The sequence below is a fragment of the Lissotriton helveticus genome, chromosome 1_2 (genome assembly GCF_964261635.1).
Source record: "Lissotriton helveticus chromosome 1_2, aLisHel1.1, whole genome shotgun sequence".
In the NCBI taxonomy this organism is placed as follows: domain Eukaryota; kingdom Metazoa; phylum Chordata; class Amphibia; order Caudata; family Salamandridae; genus Lissotriton; species Lissotriton helveticus.
In genome coordinates this window covers 191,354,138-191,380,529 of record NC_136058.1, presented here as the reverse complement: position 1 = coordinate 191,380,529, position 26,392 = coordinate 191,354,138, and the positions used below count along the sequence as shown (strand labels likewise).

The 26,392-nt window shown below is 46.5% G+C and overlaps 1 protein-coding gene and 1 long non-coding RNA gene across 47 annotated transcripts in view; one reads left to right on the top strand and one right to left on the bottom strand.

Annotated features, from left to right (window-relative positions):
• Nucleotides 1–24,930, bottom strand: part of LOC144799748 (uncharacterized) — a 55,321-nt gene extending 30,391 nt beyond the window's left edge. The window contains exon 1 of the long non-coding RNA XR_013603867.1: nucleotides 24,845–24,930. This is a non-coding gene — a long non-coding RNA (uncharacterized LOC144799748). The remainder of the gene's footprint in view (nucleotides 1–24,844) is intronic.
• Nucleotides 24,931–25,016: 86 nt separating this feature from the next.
• LOC144799531 (uncharacterized) overlaps nucleotides 25,017–26,392 on the top strand; it is a 5,513,712-nt gene continuing 5,512,336 nt past the window's right edge. For 45 of the 46 annotated variants that reach the window (XR_013603860.1, XR_013603862.1, XR_013603865.1 and 42 more), the window contains exon 1: nucleotides 25,017–25,388. Coding sequence is in view for 42 of the 46 variants with exons in the window: in XM_078671256.1 (XP_078527382.1) it covers nucleotides 25,283–25,388 (106 nt within the window). In the remaining 4 variants the exon portion in view is untranslated. The remainder of the gene's footprint in view (nucleotides 25,389–26,392) is intronic. The other variant, XM_078671136.1, reaches the window with a different exon arrangement.

Sequence of the window (26,392 nt, the reverse complement as noted above, 5' to 3'; positions counted from 1 at the left end):
TATTATCCTTGGGGTAGGAGGAACTTTGGAACCCTTTCTGATGTTTCATGATGCCGGTGGGTTCGGAGGTTTGCCCGGGATGATGAGAAGGGGCGGGGGGACTTGCTTCCTGCTGAGGGGGGAATCCGGGGCGGGGAAACTGTGTGTTCTATTTTTGTATTTCGCCTAAGGTTTGCTATGTTAGATTGGGTCTAGCGGGGAGCTGGGAGGGGGGTGGGTGGGAGGTACCGGTTGGACCTGTGTGTGTGGGGGTTGTGTGGAACGGATGGGGTGGCTGTGCACGTCCTGGCACCAGCAGAGGGAGGGCAAGGTAGCATGTTTTGTTTTTGCTGTCTGCTTGCTCGTGGGTGGGGGTGGTGGGGTGTGTTCTGGGGGAGTTGTGGGGTTTGGGGCTCTTAGGAGTTGGATGGGGTGCAGTGGGGTGATTGTTGTTGGCATCGAGGTACCGTTCAGGTTCACGGGTGGGGGAACCTACTGGAATGCAACTGGTGGCCCGGAAGGGCAGCAACACAGGTCATGGGATATAAGTTGATGACATGAAACGTGCGGGGCTAGGCACTTGCACCAAGAGACATAGAGTCCTCTCCTTCCTCCGCCGCCACGGAGTTGCCATCGCATGTCTGCAGGAAACGCATCTAACAGACGAGGGTGCTCAAAAATTGGCCAAAAAATGGAGAGGTCAGGTGTTCCACTCCTCCTTTTCTACATATGCTAGGGGAGTATTGGTCTGGGTGGCTCCAGGGGTACCCTTCGCCATACAGTACGTGGAGGCTGACATAGAGGGTAGGTACCTGCTACTGCGGGTGAAGCTTGATGGAAGGGATTTCTCGATCTTAAATTCGTATGCGCCCAATGTCGATGATCCTGACTTCTTCTCCCGACTTCAGGATGTCCTGATTTTGGAGCTCGATGCCCCCCTCCTCTGGTTTGGAGACTTTAATTGCGTGTTAGACTCGGATCTGGACAGGCATCCCCCCCCGTACTGGCACAAAACCGCGCATGACGGCGAAACTTAGGGAAGTGATGTCTAACCTAGGGGTCGTCGACGTGTGGCGACAGCGCCATCCCCTACAAAAATTGTATACCTGTTACACTCCGACACATAATACTCATAGTAGACTGGACAGGGTCCTCGCTGCGAATATTGATGTATCCCTCTCCCTAACGGTCACCCACCAGGCCCGCTTCTTGTCGGACCACTCCCCAGTGACATGCGTGGCCCAGAGGCTTGCCCAGCCCTCCCGTCCTCGGACCTGGAGGATGCCGGTGGACCTATTACAGGACCAAGTGGGGAAAGCCATGTGGAGACGGCTCTTACTGACTATTTGGATTTGAACTGGGGTGAAGCTGACTTGTCCTATGCGGTCAAATGGGATGCTATGAAAGCGGTGGTGCGTGGCGCGTGTATGGGCCTGTCCTATGGTGTGCAGAAGCAGTTGCTCCGTGACCTGTGTAAAGCGGAGGATCGCCTGCGAAGCTGCCAGACTATTTCGGACCCCGACGACTCGGACTTAGAGTCGGAGAGGTCGGCCAGGGAGGAGGTCCAGGACATACTGACCAGGCTAGATAAGTACACTCTGGGTCAGTATCGTCAGCGCCTCCATCGCGAAGGGGACAAAGCCGGGAGATTGCTGGCCTGGATCCTTAGGAGAGAATTCGCTCCGGAACGGATAGCTGCTCTGCGCAGCCCTGCGGGGGACCTGGTGCACTCGGAGGCGGGTATTCTGGGGGTCCTACAGGCCCACCTGCAAGTGGTTTATGCTGCGGACCCCTCGGTGACTTCTCAGGCTTACCTTCGGGGATTGCCCCACCAGACTTTATCGGAGGAGGCAGCGGAGGAGTTGGAGGTGACCCTGTCGCTCCATGAGATCAAGGTCGCGTTGGCCAGTCTGCCGCGGGCCAAGGCCCCTGGGGGGGATGGGTTTCTGCCGGAATTTTATCAGGCGTTGCTTTGCGCACTGTCGTCCGGAGTCGGGAGGAGGGAGGTCTGGAGGCTCCGAGATTCGACCTGTACTATTACGCGGTACAGCTTCAACCAGCTGCGCGTTGGTTCGCCGGCACAGCGAATTAGGAACTGAGCCTTTTGGCGGGTAGAGCGGATGAGGAGACTCTCCAGGTAGCACTGATGCAAGGGAGGGGAGCGGATACGTCTTTACCTTATGTGGTAAGGCACACTGCAGGGATTTGGCAGAGATTCGTAGAGAGAATCCTGAGGCGGGCCCCTTTCCATAGGGAATTACCGGTGTGGATTCTAGCGCCTGTGGTGTTGATGGAAGAACATATGTCCTTCCGGACCTGGAGGGGGGGTGGCTGCGAAACCCTGTCGGACCTGTACCGGGATGACTCGTTTGTAACCTTTGAGGGGGCTACGAAGGCCTTTGGCTTGACGGAGGGGCATTACTTGCATTATAGGGGACTGCAGGACATGGCGCGGGTGACCTGGCCGCAGTTCCCGGAGGCGCCCCCGGTGTCACACACCCTTAACATCCTCCTTTCCTTTGACAGAGGCCGACGGCTGATCACGTTGTTGTATTCAGCCATGCGCAGGGACTCGGATCCACCGGTCTCCCCGGCTTGGGCTGCATGGGAGGCGGATCTCGGTGTCGCCCTGGAGCCTGACCAACGCAAACGAATCGGGGCATTGACCCGTACGGTATCATGTAATGCATTTCAATTTTATGCACCGCACCTATATGACCCCGATATCCTTACACCGCATCTCAAATGACAGACGGGACGACTGCCCTAGATGTGGACTGGGTGGAGCGGGATTTCTCCATCTGGCCTGGGAGTGCCCACCGGTAGCGGCCTTCTGGGGGCAGGTGGTAGGGCGCATCCGGAGGATCACGGGTCTCCGGATCGCCTTGGATCCACTACATTGTCTGTTGGCCCTGGTACCCAAGCCTAAAAAGAGAAAGTTGTCCTATAAGCTGTTGCAGCTACTATTGGTGCTGGCAAGGCGCAGGGTGGCTATCACCTGGATGGGAAATCGAGCCCCGGAGCTTTCATTCTGGCTTAGATATTTCAAGGAATGGTCCCTGGCGGAGGAAACACATATGCAACACACACGTAGGGATGAGAAGCTGCAGGAGGATCTGTTGGCATGGCGCATGATGTGTGCTGTGGGGTCTGTAGATAGTGACTCGGATGCCACCAGTGCTGAGCTGTTCACCCCGCAGGGGTCGGACTCCGGGAAAGAAGTGGTTGGGAGTGGGGATGATGGGGCTGCTATGAGCTAGTGTCTTGCAAGTACCGCGCGCATAACCTCTGTAAATATGTGATTTGCTCTGAGTCCCAAATGGATCTGTGTTTGATTTTGATTTGATAATTGCGCCCGGATGGGCCCTGATCACCTGAACGGAATGTATATGCCTGTGTTCTCACTATGCCGAGTTTGTAGGGGAGGGAAAGTTTTTGTTATTCCTGAATTTTGTTGAAGTTTTTATTTGTCCAGTGTTTCCAAACAACGAACAAGAACAAAAAAAGTGATGATGTACTTTCACCTGGCCGTATAAGCGGCATGTTTATTGTTTTACCATGACTACGGAGTCCATGTTTCTGGTACCATACTGCCGCCCGGCCCCCGGGATGTGGGCTGAATGGCTGTGCCCTGTTGGTTAACGTCCGGGCCCTCGACTCAAGGGAGAGCCATGTACTGATACTCCGATGTATGTTTTTGCATCACACTCAAAATAAAGTATTTAAAAAAAAAGATATAAGATCAGAAGTGTACCTTTCAGCATAAGAGAAGACTTGGAAAAAGAACTGATGTCTATGCACAAAAGAGGTGTAATCGAACCCATCGAATCGTCTGACTAGTCTTCATCCTTAGTGGTAGCACGAAAAAAAAAAATGAATTGAGAATCTGCATTGACTTACGTAGCCTGAATAAAGAGATTTGGGTTGACTCACACCCCATACCCAACATCACAGAAATGCTAGGAGTTGTTGCAGGGGCTAGTGTATTTTCAAAACTAGATCTGGCCTCTGCATACCATCAGATAGAACTTGATAAGGACTTGTAGTGTAGCTCCTATCTTCCCAATAGGCTCTGCGCATTGGAATAGTACCTACAGCAGTAAAGGCCTAGGCCAGACGTTAACTAGGTCTACTACTGTCGATGCTAGACTTAATTTTTGGGTTTGCCAGCTAAGCTCAGAGTTCGCTAGAAACTTTCTCGAATGTTCAAGGAAGGGATTAACTCCCCTGATTAGACAAGAAGGGATTTAGTTTCTGACAACCATAGAACATGACAACTTTGCTCTCCCCTAATCAAGAGTCAATCTCAAGAGTCGTGTGAGCACAAGGCAATTATTTTACTCAGTCAGTACGTGCATTCTTAGTCTCATCAGAATGTAGAGAAAAGGAAGAGACGGGCGTGTTCAATAAAAGATGTTATTTATTGATCAGTCTCTTTTCTCGTACAAGAGAAATGGATCGATATTATTGCAATACTTATAGTTAAGTAAAGTGCATACATTAGAAGCAATAGTATAAAATAATACTGTAAAAACATTGATATGGTTTCTGAGCCATATGATGTTTAAAATGATTAAAATATATTTACATACACATATACATTTGACTAAACGTACTCAACTGGTGTTTCTAAATACGCCTACCCCGTGTACCTGACCTAAGTCTAATGCGTGGGCGGGAATAGAAAGTTACAGTTTAAGTTAAGTTTGTTTTTGCCAAGTGAATAACTAAAGAATTCTCTGTGAGGGGTTATTCAGTCCTGTACCTGGAAGTTAGGATGAATGAGGAATGGTATCTCTTTCTCTGCTCTCGATATTCCAGGCTGCCTGCGAGGGCTGCCCGAAAGCGCCGGTGCTGGGTCTCTCGGCTTGAGATAGCAGCGCGTCTCTCAGCGCGTCAGGAAGGCGGGGCTGCTGCCAGCGGGGTCTGCTTCTGCTCTCGGCTTCGGCAAGTATGGCTGCTCCGTCTTGTCACCACGCGTGTGTTTGCATAGGGCAAGGTCGGCAATATTTATACCTTAAAGGTGCCGAGATTGACGTAAGGATGGACATAGGTACGTCAATGAAGATGTCATACGACTTGCTCGTTAGCACATTCTTTTGCAAAAGTTCTCTGTGAAATCAAAACAATGGCCGCACGGATTTTCCAGGTTGTCATAGGTTTGATTTGTTATGAGAACGTCGTATGCCTTATCAGGGGCTGGAGGAATGTCGCTTGTCTAATTAGATCTCAAGCGTTATGACCTAATCAGATAACACGTTCCTGTGCCGTAGTGTGACTGCGTCAGATAACGGTATCTGCATCATGGGGGTTTTCTTGCCTCATGGGCTGACTGTTAGTTAACTTGATAGTTAGTTTAACCAGAATAGGGTCAGGAATAGGGGGACTGATTCAGAACCTATAGAAATACACGACACCCACTCCACGCTAACTATGGTCATATCTACTAATCTATGCATAGTATAACATAGTACAACATACTATAGAGTATAGTGTATACCTTACCACCCCAAAATACATAAATGCATTTCGAAATTTTCAAATATACTGAAAAATTGCAGTCATATATATTGTATGCACTTAAGCTATGAATTAAACGCAAAAGTAAACACGCATTGTTATGCATTATTGCTTATTGGTATATGAGAAATACACATGAAATGGCTCTTAATATGGCTATACAGAAAGGAAGTTCTAGACCATTTCATCACATAATAAAATATTTGTGAACCTACCAGCGGGCAGCTAAAGTCTATATAAAGTATCTAAAAATAGAAATCTTAGTTCTCTAGGAATAGTTTCTTACTTTAAGCAGAAGATCAGTGTCCCGGGAAAAAATATGTAGAAAAATATTTTAAGGGGCATGCTGAAAAAATTGCTGTCCGTGAACTGGATTGTAATTGTTCATGTGACTTCATTTTTAAAGTTGAAGGCCGAATTCAGGGAACGCCGTGTGCGAGTTTACTCAAAAGTCTCTATTTCTGTTCTGGAGAGAACATCATATCATTCAGGCTTTCGAAAAAACTGTCAACAGCTTCATGGGAAAGTTCCACTAAGTCGGAAATAGGGGTAACCATGCATTCGTGCGCATGATTTTCTCCATTGACATTCTGATTCGCATTGCTGACAGAAGGTCGTACCTGTTCGATGTTGCTTTCATCTTGAACTTCACTACTCTTCAATCGTAGTGGTGAAGATTCCAGGAATGCCGTCATCAGGATTGGCAGCCTTTGAGGGCAGCACAAAGCGTGAACCTTGGTAGGAACCAACAGTGTATCTGCATCCACCGGCGCATCCGATTGTAGCGTCAGACAGGTGTCTAACACGCATTCTTCTCCGCATAGCAGACACCTTAGTACAGGTAAAACACACCTTTGCCACATTGGTCGAAATGATAGAAACCAAGTCATGTTCAGGTCTCTAAGCCGGGAGAGTCCCAGGATTTTTGATATCCGGTCCCGGTATCCAATGGCTAGGATCGTATCTTCCATTGTCGCGAGAGTTTGATCTGTGACATGGGTTGCCATAACGAAAAATAAGGACTAGGAATAGGATTCCTGCAATTAGTCCCAGGATCAGGGGAAGTCCGCCAAAAATCGAATGGACGAAATCTGGAAAAATACCCAGTATGGCTTTGAATGGTGTTAATGCCATCGAAAATACTGTCTTAAATACCTTTGAGACCCCAGTGGTATCAGAAATATTTAAGATTTCGCTCAGGATTTCCGCGAAATGTACGGGGGAATTAGTTGATAATAATGTATGTATCTCTGCAGTCGTCCTTGCGACTTGTAGATCATACGTTTCTTTTGATGACGTGAGCCTTGTAGGCGTCTGAAGAAGCACTGTTTTCATTCTGCTTAAAGTGTCTATTCGAATAGAAGTAATTTTCAAACTGGGCCATGCCCTTGCCTCCCTGTCTGGAAAGGAGCTGGGGAATAAAGAACGTCCACAGCACTTGACCTTCGCTGTTGTAGTTACTAGATAAGGAGTCCCGGGCATAAGACTGCAACATCTGCGGTCTACAATAAGAATGTAACTCCCATTATAGAGTCTTTGAAAGAATGGTTCTATTTCAGTTGCAGGTGCGCCTTGCTGGTGACATGAAAGGTTGTATGAATTCCCTTCACAGGCTCCATGCAAACTAATTCCGTTACACAGAAGCGTGCCGCTTAGTGACATATCACAATTGTTGCCACTAAGAAACACTTTCTGTCCTTTATTACTGACACATGCATGTGAATAGGGCAGGTTCCAAGTTGTTTTAAGGTACCCCTTTCCCAATTTCTCGTACATGCCAGCCTGTATATATTTTTGGCAGTATTGAAACCTGAAGGTTGAGATTGGAATATTTATGATTCCGTGGATTATCCATTCACTGACAGGTCGTTCTGACATTGTCATTGGTAATCTTTCTAGTTTTTCAATGCTCAAGATTGTATAATCAGCACCCTTTTGCGCCATACCGATTTGTCTATCAGTAAGGTTAAAGATTTGGAATAGTGACGTTGTGTTGATTAAACGCCAAGGCACATAGCCTGAACGCAGATTTTATAACGTCCAGCCAAGCTGTACAATGGAACGCAATTGTGACTGTCCATGTTGTAATAACAGTAAGTCTTGCGATAATATATCGATTGCTGAAGACACAATGCTGTCCAATGAAAAAATTCTGGAGGACAGAGTCATTAACCCATTGTCCACTACAGAAAGTGATTTTTCCAAATTGATACGGTCAATTTCCCGTATCCTTTCTGCTGTCTCAATTTGAGTAACCTTCCAGGCCTCATTGTATGCTGCATATACAGAGGCTGCTATGAAACGCTTTTGACGCTGTTTGCGTGGTCCCAGTATGAAATCACGCAAGTCAGCACCATCAGTAAGTAAAGTTAGGTGTTGCTTAATTTCAGGCAGTGTGGAAGTCTGTAGCCATTGAAGGCATAATTTGCCCACACTGTAGGTTGTTATTATCCCTGGGTGATGTCTTTGGGGATATCTAGGGTCTGGCCTGGTCATTTTGAAACCCTGTGTTTTATTCAGGAATCTATCTTGACAGTTATTTGTATCTGTGGGCCAGATCAACCACTGTTTCCAATCAGGATGTGTTCTGTTTTGGTTAAGTATATGGTTTACGTCTATCTCTTCATCTGTATCAGAGCTATTGCTAAACATTGTTGGCTTTGGAATAGACGGTATAATTAAATCTTTGATTTTGGCTAAGCCAAGACAGGTGGTTTGTTGAACAGTGTCATTTAAAAATATCATTTGTTCTGGGATCATGCAGGCTCTAAACAAAGCTTCTAAACCCTGTACTTGCCATTCTTTAGTACCCCAAACACTTTTCAAATCAACATTTTTGTCCCAATAATCAAATCCAAAAGTATTCATTTTTTCAAAGAATGAATCTGAATATATCAATTTTGTGTTGGTTATCATGGCTTTCATCCCTGTCTTGTTTGACAATTTAAAATAAAATGTTTCAGCATTACTTGTGTTAAAACCTGAAAAATATGAATATTTGTCGTAAACGGTTCTAGAGCTTCCTTTTGGAGGCGTAGCACAATGTTCCCATTGATTATAATTTAAAACATTTCTAGGTTGTGCAGATTTATGCAGAAAATGGTTACCATAATGGTTATAGCAATACATACTATCATAATTTGTAGAACCTTGCAAATAATCATGTTTTGTAAATTTAGCAGACATTACTAAGTCAGACATCATATTGTTAATACTTTCAAAGTCCCAATCATCAGCAAATGAGTTTGGTTTTGCAAAGTCACTCAAAGAGATCTTGATTTGGTGTGGATATTTCAGGATCTCGACCGGACCATAAATTTCATAGTCAGTGTTGTCCCAGGCTACCCCACCAGGTATAGGATTGGCTGTGAAGTTGGCTGAAGAAAGTTCTGGAGAAAGTTCTCTTTTCTCGATGTGTGAAGATGTGTGTGGTTTGAGGACCAAGTTGATGTTCTGACTTGCTGTGTCCATTTTAGCACATTTTCCCTCAATGAAGCGTCCCAAAGTAAATACCATGATGAGCCAAAGTATGAGGATAAATGCACCAAAACCCACCCAAAATTCAATCCATGGAGAAACCAGATATGTTTCTTTCAGTTGTTTCAAAAGTTCCTTAGCTTTGTCTTTAAAGGATTTTGATGATGGCTGTGTCTTTGGTTCACTGAAGCCTTCAGAGGAATCATCGAAGTTGATGAAGTAACCAGATGCAGTTCTGTCAATTGTTCCAATTGGTTCAGGATTTTTGTTTTTTGCATTGTCACTTGGTACTTCAGTATAGATTGGTGTGTCTCTGCTAAATGTTTTTATTTGGGTTTTCAGAGGTCTGAGTTCTATTGCATTGTTGCATAGTCCTTCTTGTTCTTCTTTAGGCGTTTCGAATGTGATGAGCCTTTTTGTTAGGACCTCTGTGCTGGTAGCAAACCTTGGTGTTCTGCTACTTATTGGGAGTCCACTTGGCCTACTGTTTGTTATTGGCCACATGTTGTGGTTTTACCAGGTCGATGGATACAACTCGGTTCTCCTTTTTTCCAGCAAGTGGCGGTAGTACAACTGATCTTGTCCCGTTGACAGACAAGACAGGAACTGCTTTTCTGTAAGAAGGCCCAAATTCCTTCTTTACCGCGATCTTCTCCCTGACTAGATCCCCGACTTTTGGAATCCAGACAGGTCTTGCTGGGACAGGTGGTGATTCTTCAGTGGTCGTTGGCTGTTGTTTCAACTGTATGTTGCTCAGGTCTTTTCTTGTTTTGTTTAAGTCCTGCAAAATAGCCAAACGGTCTTTGACATCAAAGGTTTTTTCTATTACCACTGAAGTCTGACTATCAAGGTCAGAGATCAACATCCTAGTTCCGAATAATAATTCGTACGGACTGAATCCCTTCAGAGAATTTCTTGGCAAGTTATTTAGACTACGTTGGACACTTATTAGATGTTTGACCCACCCAGCTCCCGAACCTAATATCCTTTCTATTATAGATTGCTTTCTGCCTTGGTTTTTTCTTTACACCATCCCGTACCCTCAGGAAGGAAGTGAGAAGATTCCCGCTGGGCTGTGCTCATTTGGCCATGTTTCCCCCCCAGGCTGGATTGCCTGAGTGAAAACAATGGTCGAACGTAGCATGCTCTTAGCGTATAAGCCATTTAGACTCGCAAATCTTGTATAACAGTCCGGACGTCAGCCGAGTGCTGGTGATCTACATTATAAGTGGAAACTAGCCTGTATATGTTAATCGCAAGCCATTCTTTTTGCTGATAATATTATCTGCCTTGATTCGACGAGGTATTAAACTGCTTCTCTCCCCACTGCGATCTCTGTTGCAGTTTGGGCAGTTTTTTACAAACATGGTGTAGTGCAGGCTCATGCCTGGCCACCAGTACCGTGATTGTAATTCTTCCAGAGAATCTTTTAATTTAAGGTGTCTGAGACCCTCGCCCATGTGTGCGTCTGCGATTAACAAGCTTCTCCTGTCCATGTTTGGAATCACTCTATCCCCCACTCCAGGGATTCGAGCAAAAGGGACGGAGTTTGCATCGATTATGTATGTATAATTGAGTGGATAGTTGATCGGTAACGCTGAGCAGTCGCCTTTTGATGACGTTTTCACCGCCAGCATTGTTTCACCGTCAATGTATTTTAATGTACGCTTTTTTCGATCTACGGGAGCCGATTTAGTGGCTGCCGCTGCGGCTGTTTCAGCCAATGAATTCCCCACAACGTGAACGCCATCACGTTGATGACTCAGTGAGTGTGTCACGTGAGTCTTTGGTAGTTCTTTTTGTAAAAGAGCTATTTGCTCCCAGAGCAGTCTCTGCTTTATTGGTGCATCTGTGTCATCTTTGTAACCGTTTTGAATCCATGTCTGCAAATCCTTGTTATATGCTTTGACGCAGTAATATGAATCTGACACTATAAGTGTCGGGAATTCGCGATCCGCATTATCTAGCGCCATTTTCAAAGCTATTATTTCAGTTTGTAGTTCTGAATTAGTTTCTACTGAGTGTGATTTTGTTAATAGAGGTCTTAGTTTACCTCCGCGCCACACTTCTTTTGTAATCTCACATGTGGGATTGTATGCATGTTCTCCCCAAACGGAGGGTTGAGCATGTCCGTCTGTATAGATTACACAGGCGTAATGTCGTAGAGGCAGAATGTCGATTGGCAGAGGATACGTCTTTTCATATTTTAGATTTTTAGAAAATTGTCAACCATGCTATGCTTGATAATTCATATCCTACGTACAAGACTGTCAGATGGGCAATTCTGGACTTTTTGAAGTTGAATTTGTAACCCTCTGCAGCGAACCCAAGTATTATGGTGTTCACTCTTTTCAAGTGAGTCTCCAAGTCATCATCTGTTAAGTAAATGTCATCGACATAAGATAATGCTTCATCATCATATAGTTGTAGTAATTCTGTTACTCTCGCTGAGAATACCCCCGGGCTGTTCTTGTACCCCTGGGCTAACCGACAGAATTGTTTTTGAGTGCCATTTACTGAGAATGCAGTTAAATATCTGCTCTCTGGTGCTATGTTTTGACAAAAGAATCCATTGGAGATGTCCAAGGTTGTTTTGTATTTTTTGCGCACTATGTTATTCATTAGTGCAGCACTGTGTGAGTTTTGCACTGCAAAGGTTTTGCAACATGTGTTAAGGTGTCGGTAATCCAAAACTAGACGGTACGAATTGTCTGGTTTGGAGACCGGAAACAAAGGATTGTTCATTTGTGAGGTGCAAGTTTCAATCACCCCCTGGTATTCTAGCTGATCTAGTATTTCATTTACTTGTTTTTTAGCTTCTTGCTTAATTGGGTACTGCCTTTGTGCAGTTGGTTGTGATTTTAACTGGATTTTGTGAGGAGGAGAATCCTCATCCCATCCTACATGATTTTTATATAAAGCAGGTGCTAAGGCCACTGCCCACTTTCTAGCAAGTGTGTATTTTTTATGAATCGGTATTTGATTCGAGAAGGCAGGCATAATTACTTCTTCGCCATGAGGGCACTCCCTGACAAACTCTGGTGGCCAGTCTTTTTCAGCTAGAAGGATGTCATAGCCTTTGGAGAGGTTATCCCAAAATAGTCCCCTTATTTTCCTAGTCTTATCTCCCTCTATACGTAATGTTATCTCGTATATCTTGTGGGGCTTGCTAACTCTGGTGTCTGCAGTTTCCACTTGAAGGTATTCATTCGTGTCCACTGTCTCCAGATGATTCATAAGGATTTTGCGAGCTATGCTCACCTCTGCTGCGCTGTCTAGCATTGTCTGAGCCCACTCTCCGTTTTTCAGTTGTGTCCTCAGTATTCTCGGCATTGTTAACTACCTTGATACTGGCTACCTTCTTTTTTGGAAATTGTAATTTCTTTTTTTGTTGAGCAGGTTCCTTGTCTTTGGACTTGGCGTGCTCTTCTGATCGTCCTCTTCTTTCCGATTTCTGCGAGGAAGTCTGAAAAGATTGAGAGGGACGTGTATCAATGTCTTGATATCTATCAGGTTTTTTAATATTATCCCTATTTCTAAGGTTATATCTATTCCCAGAGGGGTCACTCTGCGGTGACCTCTGTCTTTGGTTTGGAGATTTCTCTCTTCGCCTAGGAGACCTTCCTCTGGACTGGAATTTCTTTTCTTTAGGATTGGATTGTTTGTTTCCATCCCAGTTCTTTTTTGGTGAATTATTATTATTAAAAAATATTTTTTCTGGACTTGTAGTCAGTTGCGGTTTTACTGGTATTCCACCTAGACTATCTCTGCCTAGTTCTTCATAGGATTTTTCTATAATTCTGGCAATTTCAGCTGGTTGGTCTGCTATATCTGTCTCTTTTAACCTCTGGCGGATCGCCACGTTTGCTGCTTCACCTTTTATGTTGGCTAGTAATATAGCCGAAACCTGTTTGAAGTCTTTTAGTAATTTCATACCAAGAGTTAAAGCAGGTTCTGGACCGTATTCATCTTGAATTTGTTTTAGCACATCTGGTATCACCGAAATGGATGGGACACCGTGCGTTTTTGTGTAGATGGAAGCAAAGACTGTACCCCAAGTGTCACAGTCCTCAATGTGTGGTGCGATTCCCATTGGGAGACATATAGTCAGAATCCTGTGTTTTTCCAGCGGGGTGGTGTCAGGAAACACCGCCTCTATTTGGGTGATTTTCTGTGCCAACCAGAATGGTATTTGTTCCCGTTTAGCTGGAACTTTACCTAGGCAGGATTGGATGTTCTGTGGTGTAATTTTATTTGTGTTCCCCTGGTGAGGGGTCAGCTGTGGAAGTTTAATCGCTGGCTGAATTGTTGAAGTCCGCATTACATACTGAACTAATTGTCTATGAATTTTTAGTAGTTGTTTTAGCTGTATTAACAGCTCTGCTGCAGGCATTCTTTCGATGTCTGGATGTGGTGTGTATCCGGCTAAGACCGGCCACGTTGCTCCTGGTCTTCCTAAAGGACCGAGCCTTGTAATGTGATTGTTATGTTTTAGGGCGCCATCAAATAAGAGCAAATGCTCTTGGAATTTGAGTGGTACTTCCACCTCCTCGAAAGGAGTGTACGTTTCAGGAGGTTCCTCTACTTTGTAATAGTGGAAGTACTTTGTTACAGCATTTGCTGCTGGAAAATGTATCCATGAATAGTATACCTCTGTCTGCCGATATTCGTGTGCCTCAATTACGAATATGACTGTGCCACCTCTAGGTGTCAGTCCATTTTCTATAAGTTTTAAGGTTATAGATCTCCTTTTAATGACCGGAATGAGTGTTATATTCGGGTCTGCTGCTTGCATGGTAGCATCAGCATCTGCGAGTTCAGTTGCTAATCTAACTGCCTCTCTTTCTTCATCACTTTCTGACATTTTACTGTCAGGATGGTATTATGTTTGTTTGCAGATCAGGTTTCTTTATGGAACAAAGATAAGATGCACAATATTTCGGAACTGTTTTATCCTTCAACGTTGACTTGACCAAGAACCATACATAGGAGTTCCCTCCTGCGAGGTTTTGGAGGATATAACCTTTCACCCACTCCAGACGTCTTTGGAGTATTCGGGAAAAGGGGTCTGAGTGAGAAAGCACGACTGAGTTACTCTAAATGTCTTACGTTAGTTTTATCGCCCTTTCCAAACACGTTGGGCGCCATGTAGTGTAGCTCCTATCTTCCCAATAGGCTCTGCGCATTGGAATAGTACCTACAGCAGTAAAGGCCTAGGCCAGACGTTAACTAGGTCTACTACTGTCGATGCTAGACTTAATTTTTGGGTTTGCCAGCTAAGCTCAGAGTTCGCTAGAAACTTTCTCGAATGTTCAAGGAAGGGATTAACTCCCCTGATTAGACAAGAAGGGATTTAGTTTCTGACAACCATAGAACATGACAACTTTGCTCTCCCCTAATCAAGAGTCAATCTCAAGAGTCGTGTGAGCACAAGGCAATTATTTTACTCAGTCAGTACGTGCATTCTTAGTCTCATCAGAATGTAGAGAAAAGGAAGAGACGGGCGTGTTCAATAAAAGATGTTATTTATTGATCAGTCTCTTTTCTCGTACAAGAGAAATGGATCGATATTATTGCAATACTTATAGTTAAGTAAAGTGCATACATTAGAAGCAATAGTATAAAATAATACTGTAAAAACATTGATATGGTTTCTGAGCCATATGATGTTTAAAATGATTAAAATATATTTACATACACATATACATTTGACTAAACGTACTCAACTGGTGTTTCTAAATACGCCTACCCCGTGTACCTGACCTAAGTCTAATGCGTGGGCGGGAATAGAAAGTTACAGTTTAAGTTAAGTTTGTTTTTGCCAAGTGAATAACTAAAGAATTCTCTGTGAGGGGTTATTCAGTTCTGTACCTGGAAGTTAGGATGAATGAGGAATGGTATCTCTTTCTCTGCTCTCGATATTCCAGGCTGCCTGCGAGGGCTGCCCGAAAGCGCCGGTGCTGGGTCTCTCGGCTTGAGATAGCAGCGCGTCTCTCAGCGCGTCAGGAAGGCGGGGCTGCTGCCAGCGGGGTCTGCTTCTGCTCTCGGCTTCGGCAAGTATGGCTGCTCCGTCTTGTCACCACGCGTGTGTTTGCATAGGGCAAGGTCGGCAATATTTATACCTTAAAGGTGCCGAGATTGACGTAAGGATGGACATAGGTACGTCAATAAAGATGTCATACGACTTGCTCGTTAGCACATTCTTTTGCAAAAGTTCTCTGTGAAATCAAAACAATGGCCGCACGGATTTTCCAGGTTGTCATAGGTTTGATTTGTTATGAGAACGTCGTATGCCTTATCAGGGGCTGGAGGAATGTCGCTTGTCTAATTAGATCTCAAGCGTTATGACCTAATCAGATAACACGTTCCTGTGCCGTAGTGTGACTGCGTCAGATAACGGTATCTGCATCATGGGGGTTTTCTTGCCTCATGGGCTGACTGTTAGTTAACTTGATAGTTAGTTTAACCAGAATAGGGTCAGGAATAGGGGGACTGATTCAGAACCTATAGAAATACACGACAGACTCACGTCATTTTACTGCTTTTAACTCCCCGTCAGGTATGTTCCAATTTTGTCGTACGCCATTTGGCCTGGCTTCGGCAGCCTCGGTCTTCCAGCGAGTCATGGTCAATTTGCTCAAAGGGGTAAAAAATGCTGCTATATTTCAGGCCGATGTCCTCATACATGCCAAAGATCAAGAAGAACACGACAAGATTTTGAGTCAGATTCTCTCTATTTTCCAAAAGCACGGTGTAGTCCTTAAACGTGACAAGTGTGTGTTCTCCAAAGACTCTGTGGAATATCTGGGACACACTATCTCCAGTGCGGGAGTCACTCCCAAAGCGAGTCTCGTCCAGGCAATACTGGACGCCACTGCACCTAAAGACAAAGCAGGAGTAAAGTCTCTGCTAGGACTTACAGAGTTTTATGCCCGCTTTATTCCGGACTATGCCACTAGAGTACAACCATATCTAAAATGTTAAAACACCGAAATGAATTTGTGTGGGATGATGATTGTAAACAAACATTTGTTTGGCTAAAAGAAAAATTGAGCACTGTTAAAGCATTAAAACCTTTTGAACTCTCATTACCCTGCATGTTGACAGTAGATGCTAGCAGTTACGGTCTTGGGGCAGTCTTGACCGAAGAGATTGGATTTTAGGAACATACCATTGGTTTCGCATCAAGGGTATTGAGGGACACAGAAACACACTACTCAGTAATTGAAAAAGAACTCTTAGCATGTTGGTGGGGCATTGAAAAATTCAGGAGTTATCTATGGGGCAGGAAATATATGTTACAAACAGACCACAAGGCCCTAGTTGCCATTTTGGAGAACACCAATCACCACAACACTACACCACGTATAGCACGTCTTGCATCTAAACTTTTACAATTCAATTTTGAGATCACAGACATAGCAGGAGGGAAAAATGTCAGGGCTGATGCCCTATCACGTTTGCCCTCCACTTCCAACGAATCGGTCCATGGTGAAGTGTGCACTGATGATGATGAAAATGACGATTGCATAATCGCAGGTGTTGAGTTACAAAATGTGTGTTCTGTGGTGGAAAGCAGTTGGAAGGCTGCTATGGACAATGATAACACCTTGAAAATTGTTAAACAGTATATCATCCAGGGGTGGCCTAAAGAAAGAAATGTAGATATTGAAATTGAACCTTTTGTCAAAGTTTGTGATGAGCTATCATTAGAGGATGGTCTGGTCTTCAGACTTGACAAGATAATTCCCCCTATCAACATCAGAAATAGGCTTCTTACTCAGGCTCATGAGGGTCACCTGGGTGCCACTCTTACTAAACGCAGGATTATAGAATACTATTGGTGGCCACAAATGGATCGGGACATTGATGCCTTAGTACAAGGGTGCACCATTTGTGCAAGTAGTGACAAGAGTCTCCGTACGACCAATCCCCCTCTCACTCCCATACCTCTTTCCGATTCCCCTTGGAAAAAATTAGGTATCGATGTTTTAGGACCATTCCACACCTTACCCCATAAGAGGAAATATGCGATTGTCATGATAAATTACTACTCAAAGTGGCCCGAAGTGAGATTTGTATCCAGAGCTGACTCTAAGGAGATTCTTTATTTTATGAAAGAAGTTTTCATGAGGTAGGGTTTCCTAAAACCATTATCTCAGACAATGGGGTGCAATTTGTTTCATCTGATGTTGAAGATTTTCTTAAAGAATCTTCTACCATTCACCTCAGAAGCTCTCTCTACCATCCCCAAACCAATTTACTTGTAGAGAGACTTAACAGAGTCATTGTGGATTGTGTTAAGTGGGCCATTGAACACAACAAAATCATACCACCTACTTTGAGAACTATGTTGTGGTTTTACAGGACCACTCCCCACTCAACCACAGGTGTATCCCCCTTTGAGTTACTTAGAGGTAGGAAACCATGCACGGAGTTTAGGCCTGCATGGATGTCTAAATGGTTTAAATCCAACGCTACGCCCCAGGAGCTTGATGAAAAGGTTAGAAACAAAGTCAGTGAGGTCCAAAGTAAACAAAAGAAACACTTTGATGACAGGAAACATGTCTCCATAAGGAAATTTGCAGTAGGTGACAAAGTAAAAGTAAAGAAACAAGGCTTTGTTAAAAAGGGGGAGTCCAAGTTTGGCAAACCAGTCATTGCTGACAAAGTATGTGATACTGCTGTACGCGTCGATGGACGTTACTGGTGGAATATGAACAAAATAGTAAAAGTAAATGATATTGCCGGTGAAATGCAAGTTTCTAATTCTGATGTCGCTTTTTCACGTACCACTGTACCTGGAAAATATAATTCTCATGATCTGAGTAACCCTCTTGCCTTCCCCAGGAGGAGTTCCAGAGTGGTCAGACTTCCGGTATAAGGTACAGGTGATGTCTCTCTTCGACTTTATCTCTTTTGGTTTCTCTTTCTCTCTCTCTCCCTTTGCACTCCTATATTTATTTTTATTTATAATAACATTTATTGAGCGCACGGCTACCCCCAACGGGGGTGTCCCGGCGCTGTGGACCACAGCAACAAGAACCTCCAGACTAGTAGCATGTGAAAAACCATGTCTTCAGTTTGCCTCTGAACAGAGATTCGGATTAAAGTAAACGGAGATTGAGTGGGAGAGAGTCCCACAGTTTAGATGTGTTCACTGCAAAGGCTCTACCTCCTTTTCTAACCCTCCGAAATCGAGGGGGGAGTAGAAGCCGGAGGTGGTTTGATCTAAGATCGCGAGCAGAGTGGACCGACCTCAGTCTACGTCTGAAGTATCCTGGACCCCTGCCATTCAGAGCCCTGAAGGCCAGGACCAGGGCCTTGAACTGGATGCGAAAGGATATCGGGAGCCAGTGCAAGTTTCTTTGTTGGGTGGAGATGGAGTAGCGGTAGGGGATTTTGCAGATCAACCTGGCTGCAGCATTCTGAACAATCTACAACCGTTGAAGAAAATATGCCGGAGAACCCAGGTATAGACTATTAGAATAGTCTAGGTGAGAGGAGATGAGGGTGTGCACTACGGTCTTCAAGGCATCAGCAGGTAGGTAAGGGGAAATCTTTTGTATCATGTGTAACTTGCCAAAACAAGCAGAAGTTACTTTGTGAATCTGGGTTTTATACGATAACTCGTTGTCAATTTGGAAACCAAGGTTTCCAAATATATTATATATTTATATATATATATATATATTATATATATATCCACTATATTTCTTTCCTTTTCTCTTGTCGCTTTTCTTTCTTCCTCTCAGGAAAGGAGATATATGTAATGTCTCCACCCGCACGCTTCACGCGCGACAGCATTGTATTGTTTGTGTCTCGCGCTGCCCGTTGGCACGCGAGCTTTACTGTGTTTGACAGTTGATTTATGTCGGTTGGACTATGTCATCTTTGTAGTGGCCGTCAGCGGTCTAGTTCTTATCACGCACACGCACCCATGCATCCGCAGGCCAGGCGTGGCCTGCGGCGTACAATAAAAGGGGTGCGCGCGCTCGAGCACGTCACTTCCGATAGTGCAATGGTGTCGGTGTGTGTTACTGCAGCCGCGCTGCCAGCCCCTGCGTAGAGGCCGCCAATCACCCTGGCCTCTGGTGGTCACCATAACGCAGGGCACAACACTGGCGACGAGCGGAGGGGGCCCGACCCTCGCTCGCACACCCGTGCCACCTCGGAGCAGGTCCGCTCTGTCCCGCGGTACCTGCCGCGCCTCTACGGCCCTCTGCACCTGGCCGCGCTGGGGCCTGCTGCCCTGTCTGGTTTGTGGATCTGGGCCTCTCCACCCCTCTGGAGCACTGGGGGGAGGTCGCCTGGGTCGGAGGACCCCCCCTGCCTCAAGCGGCACTGCCGTATACGGAGCCAGCCCGCCTTCCGCGACTGCCTGCCAAATCCCACGCATTTCGCGTGAGCCGCGGATCGGCCCGGCACCCCGTTTTTCCTCACGCATTGCGCATGAGAGGCCTTATCCTGCCAGGGGGAGACCTTCCCCAGCGCCTGGGAGCAGAAGACCACTGCGGAGGACGTGCCTGCCGCCCCTGGGTACCCCACTGTGACCGGCAGCTGTGCAGCGTTGGGACCGCTACGCCAGGAGGCCTACTATCACCGCGACGACGCTGAGGTGAGACACGCGACGACGCAGAGCCTGCGCAGAAAAGGGGAAGGGACTTGTCGGTGGCACACTGTGGTACCACTGTCATGACGGAGGAAGACGCACCGGTGCCGGTTATCAATATTCCATTCCAGCATGCCGCGACAGGGGTGCTGCCACCATTCAGTGAGGCGGCGGACCCGTCTACGGCCTCCCCCAGATGGAAAATATGGCGAGAAAGGTTGGAAAACTACTTTATCGTCACGAGGGAAACAGACAAAGCGGTGAAGCGGTCGCTTCTACTCCACTACGCGGGCGATGAAATCTTCAGACTGTTCAAACACCTGCCCAATACAGGAGATGACTACGACGCAGCGGTCACCGCTCTGAACAGCCATTTTGACCCCCAACTGAACGTAGACTTCGAGGTCTTCAAACTGGGCCAAGCGCGTCAAAGGGAAGGCGAGACGATGGACCAGTTCCATGCCCGTGTCAGAGAGCTAGCCAGCTCCACCGACGAAGACCAACCTAAGGCCATAAGGCGACAGATCATCCAGGGATGCCGGGATAAAACGCTGAGAGGGGCAATCCTCCGCAAGCCAGGCATAAAGCTAGAAGACATCTTGATCCTTGCCAGATCTCATGAGCTCTCGAGTGTCAGGGCTTCCGCCATGGAACAGGCACTGCACCAACCACAAGTCAAGGCAGAAGCCATCAAGGTGGAGCGGGCAGATGCTGTACGACCCAAACCACGGGGACCTCCGCAAAGGGAATATCGGGGAGACCCACCGCGGGCGCGGTGTGGGTATTGTGGACATGAACCTCATGGGGCAAAAGACTGCCCGGCTCAAGGTAAAACCTGCGTGAATTGCGGGATACCAAACCATTTCGCCTCGGTGTGCCGCAAAAGAAACACCTCAAAACCATTTCGGAGGCCACGGGCGCCCACAAAAGCCGTCCGTCAATTGTCGTTGGAAGACGCAACACCAGCCAGGGCAGAGAAACACCTTCCCATGGTGTACGATGACTCAGAGTCGGAGGATGAGGAGGCGTACATTGTGTCGTTCGCACGAGAGTTAAAACAGCGTCGGCGGCCACAGCCCACGTGCATTGTGCAAATGGCGGGAAACGAAGTGAAGGCCATAATTGGCACTGGCGCTACTGTGAACGTAATGGGTTTGCAACAATTCGATAGACTACGCCACGGCCCGAAATATTACCATCCAAGACCAGGATCTTTGCTTATGGAGCGGACACTCCCCTGCCCTTAAAAGGGAAAATAACAATACCAATCCAGGCCGATGAGGCACAGGTAATGGCGACAATCCACATCATCAACCGTGAAGCCGATACCTTGATCAGCAGTCACACAGCAGAGGACCTGAAGCTCATCGCTTTTGCTAACCGGATAAGATCACACCAGGTGGATGAACTCTTGGCGCGGTTTCCCGAACTGTTCCAGGGCCTAGGCTGCATCAAATGCGAGCCTATCACATTGCACATAGACAAATCAGTCACTCCCACCGCCTTGCGACACCGCCGAGTACCCTTCCATCTACGCCCACTGGTGGAAAAGGAACTGGAGAAACTAGAAGCTCTTGGGGTCATCGAGAAAGTCACGGGGCCCACCCCATGGGTATCCCCCATGGTGATTGTAGAAAAGCCCAAGCAACCAGGCGCCATCCGCCTGTGCATCGACATGCGACTACCAAACGCCGCCATCCGGAGAGAGAGACATCTGACTCCGACCATGGATGACATCGTCGCTGACGTAAATGGGTCGAAGTGGTTTTCGAAGATAGATTTAAACGCCGGATACCATCAACTGCCCCTAGCGGAGGAGAGTCGTTTCATCACCACCTTTAGCACTCACCTGGGACTCCGGCGTTACAAACGACTAAACTTCGGCATTTCGTCAGCGGCGGAGGTGTTTCAAAACACCATCCGTGAACTCCTCTCAGGATTACCGGGGGTCATCAACGTTAGCGATGACATCCTAATACACTCTGCCACAGCCTCAGAACACCACAAGCACCTGAGAAACGTCCTGAAAAGACTCAGTGCCCATGGAGCAACACTCCACAAAGAGAAATGCCAATTCTTTCAGCCCTCGATAGAATTCTTTGGCTACGTGTTCAATCAGGAGGGCATTCAGATTGATCCGAAGAAATCCAAAGCCATCAAAGACGCCCTCGCGCCAAAGTCCCCGACGGAGGTGAGAAGTTTCCTCGGTATGGCTACATACTGTGGCCGGTTCATACCGGGTTTGGCCACTAGGAGTGAACCGCTACGAGCGCTAACGAAGACGGATGTCCCGTGGCAGTGGGGCCCGAAGGAAGAAGAGGCCTTCTGGGGGATCAAAGACGCGCTTTTGGAGAAAGCCACGCTGTCCTACTTCGACCCCAAGAAGCGCACAGAGGTGATTGTGGACGCTAGCCCGGTGGGGCTCGGCGCGGTCCTAACCCAAGAGCATGAGCCCGGCCAGTGGACGGCGTTAGCATTTGCCAGCAAAGCTCTAACCCCGACGGAGACTAGATATGCCCAAATCGAGAGGGAGGCGCTCGCTATCAAGTGGGCCTGCGGCCATTTCCACCTCTACTTACAGGGCCACCCGTTCGTGATGGTCACGGACCACCAACCACTAGTGTCCCTCTTCAAAGGAACTGCTCCACACCCCCCGCCTCGCATTGAACGATGGGTGGTGCAACTACAATCCTACGAGATGGAGGTCACCTATCGCCCAGGAGCCAAGAATCCCGCGGACTATCTGTCATGCCACCCTTCTCCGCAAGAACATGAATCATGGGAGGACGATCGTGAGGAGTATGCCCAGTGGGTAGCCCTCGCGTCATGCCCGAACAGCATGACCATAGATGAAATAAAAGAAGCCGCAGCAGACGACTATGTGTACCGGAGAACGATTCAGGCAGTGCAAGATGGATCGTGGACAGAATACCTGCGCCCGCCCACGTCCTGGGTAGCGGGGGACAAGGAATCACTCACAAGATTCTGGCGGATCCGGCACGAGCTGAGTGCCACGGATGACGGAGTACTACTGAGGGGCTCACGGCTGGTCATGCCCCACAGCCTGAGACACAGGGCGATACAACTAGCCCACGGAGGACACCAAGGCTCGACGAAAATGAAGGCACGCATGAGGGAAAAGGTATGGTTTCCAGATTTGGAGACCATGGTGGAAGAATATGTACGAGGATGCATGGCCTGCCAGCTGACAAGCGATCTGGAGAGACCCGTGCCAATAATCACAGAAGAGGCCTGCACCTCCCCATGGACCAAAATCAGTATAGACATTGGAAGCTTTCCAGGCGAAGGACATACACTGGTAGCCATTGACTCCTATTCCAAGTACCCCGTAGTGGAGAGAGTTATCTCCACGGCATTTACTCATGTGGGACCGGCGCTAGAAAAGATCTTCTCCATGTTTGGCTACCCGTCGGAGGTCCGAAGCGACAATGGGCCGCCGTTCCAAGGGGCAGAATTCGCCACGTTCCTTACGACCAGGGGAATTCAACACCGCCGCATTACACCTCAGTGGCCACAAGCAAACGGAGACGTGGAGAGGTTTATGCGGACCCTCAATAAAGTGTTCCGAATCGCCATGGTGGAGCAAGCTGATCCCGAGCAAAGGCTGCACGAGTTCCTAAGAGAGTACCGGGGCACACCCCACTGCGCCACACAAAGGAGCCCATGGGCCCTGATGTTCCAAGGACCACGGAGAGATCTCCTCCCAACTGCCCCAGGATGGGCGCCACCCCCAGCTGACACGGAAGAGGCCCAATCACGGAGGCGACAAGGAAACCAACGTGCCAGCACATACAGGAGGGCCCAGCCGAGGAGCCTCAGCCCGGGGACCCGGGTGATCATTCGCAACAGACGTCCCGGTGGGAAGTTCCAAACCCGATATGAACCAGGCCCGTGGACTATCACATCTACCAAAGGCACCATGGTCACGGCCAAAAGAGGAGAGGAGGAAGTATCACGGAACACTTCGTGGTTCAAGGCACTCCCACAAGGGGGCAGTCAGCGACCGGAAGCGGCAGGAGAGGGGACCCGACCCAACGGAACAGCGACAACCAGAGAGGACAACGTCAGTGTCCCGGAAATTCAAGCGGAAGAAAGTGGATCCGTGGCAACGCCCCAAACACCGGTGGCTGAAGCCAGAGACACTTATCAGAATAATGAAGGTGGTAGGGGCAACGCCCGAAGATACAATCTGAGGCCTAACCCCCCACCGAGCCAGATGCTGAAAGACTATGCCTGCCGGCTGGTGCCCCGAGCCCAACGTCAATGGACACGCAAGTACCCAGGCATTTTCATGTAATATGTTGCAGGACTGAAAATGTTTTCTCGTTATCTGTTTGAAAAAAAAACATTTGCAAGTTGGAGAGGGATGTAGTGGCCGTCAGCGGTCTAGTTCTTATCACGCACACGCACCCATGCATCCGCAGGCCAGGCGTGGCCTGCGGCGTACAATAAAAGGGGTGCGCGCGCTCGAGCACGTCACTTCCGATAGTGCAATGGTGTCGGTGTGTGTTACTGCAGCCGCGCTGCCAGCCCCTGCGTAGAGGCCGCCAATCACCCTGGCCTCTGGTGGTCACCATAACGCAGGGCACAACAATCTTGAGCAGTGCTTGCATGCATGCCCGGCGGTCTGTGGGAGCTTATTTAACATAATACATATATATATCTTATCTCTACAATTGTCATCGTGGATTATTACACATACCCAATTCAGGCGGGAGATTCCAGAATTTTTAAGCCAAAAATGGTTTTATTTTAGCTGTCTTCCGCCTATAAAAAGCTCTGCTTCAATAAAAGTCAATGAGGAAAATCACCCACTTTTCTGTTCTAAAATGTTGCCATGTATGCAACATTTTAAAAGAGGAAAGTGGGAGATTTAAAAAAGAAAAAAACCCAATCGGAAGAATGTCGTTTTTGCACTCTGACTTTTATTTCTATGGAAGCGGAGGCAATTTCAGGCGATAGCCAAAACAAAAGAATTTTGGCTTAAAAAACCGTGAGTCTCTTGCTTGAATGGGATCCATTGGCATATATGGAATCATTGACGATGTTTGATTAATGTTACCCGTAACGAACAGACACAATATTTTATGATGACTTATGTTATGTTCTATTTTTGGGGGGGAATATTTTATACCTGAATAAAAAAAAAAGATTGAAGAAAACTTCTGTTCAGACTAATAAATATCAGTTATACTATTGTTTTCAATGTTGGAAAAAAAAGTAGTTTAGACGTACCCCAACATTTCAAAGAGAACCAAATGAGCCTTTTTGCCAACGGAATTCATAACGTGCAGAAAAACACCAAGATTACTCATCCTCGCTGAACGTTTACGTACATTCCGAAACGTGGTCAACACGTGCAGCGTCAGACAAGTCGTATTTTACGGAGCGTCTTCTTTCATGCTAATTAAACATTTTGAATACTGCGCGAACACCCTCGTGGATTGCGTTAATAACCCGTGTGGGTGAATCGATTGTGACGCAGTTGCAGAATCATCGGGAGAGCTTCAGGAGAGCAGTCGCTTCCGAAGCATTCAATGGTGCTATTTCTCACCCCGCCAACGGTCCGCGGACTCGTCGTACCCTCCTCCTCATTCTGTGGAGGGGAGCTGGGGCCATGTCTCCCGCAATGATGCTTCTACAGAGGTCAAATAATGTTAAAGAAGGCACGACATGCTATTGAAGAACGGGTATCTATTAATCTTGGGGCTGTTTGTACTTAACAGGAAGACCCTCGTGAGTGGACTATACCGAGCCTTGCAGCCGAAACTTTTTGAAGGTCAGATTTGATGTTTTTTTCCCCTTTGCTTCGTTGTCAGTTAAATTCTTCAAAATATATACAACTTTTAGTGTACTATGAATTTATAGTAACGGCTCATTCATTTTCTATTTTTACATTTTGATTTTTAACCACTTCCAAGGAGATTAAGGAAAATGTTTTTCTATGCTGTCCTTTGGTGGCAGTATTGGTTTATGTAAATATTTATGCAGTTCGTTTTTTTCTTTTTTGTTTTAGTTAGGAGTGACTACTTTGTGTTGCCCTGCGTAGTGAAGATTCACACATATATTTCCAAACTTTTATTATATACATATGAGCATTGAAGCTTTTATGCCACACCACCGTCTCTGCTCCCCTTTGGATCAGAATCTCCTCCAGTCCTGCCAAGTACCATGCATCAGGTGTTAGACTAAGACTAACGCATTTTAGTGTGGTGTGCCCATCACCGCACTCAAATGCATTAGTCACGCATTTATATCGCTATTGCGGACCACCGTGTGCGAGGCGCTCAACAACAAGGAGCTATATTTATTTAAGGAAAGTGCGCTGCCAGTGAATACGCTACACTTTGCTTGCTGCTGTCTAATGTACACTAATGAACAAAAAGTGGTTCTGTCGTGTTTTGTCGGTTATTTCTTATCAGCGCAGTTGGTATCACATATATTATTCTTTACTATTTTAACATTCGTATCTCAACTGCCTAAACATAGAAAACATTTTTGCAAATAATAAAACACGTGACTCAAATTGCTGTCTACTGTTAATGTTTTATCTGAATTAAATCATTCATATGTTTTCACATATATAATCACAGCTGTCAACACAAGGTGAAATACTACAAGTGAGGGGTGATCAAGTGACATGTGTGCTCAGTGGTGTGCAATATATACAGAGTGCTTAAAATTGTACATGATAGGCCACATAATTATGAGAACACAATGACTGCTGGCTAATGATTATTCTTTTGGTGTGCAGAGCCTTGGTCAATCTGGGCCTTGCGTGGT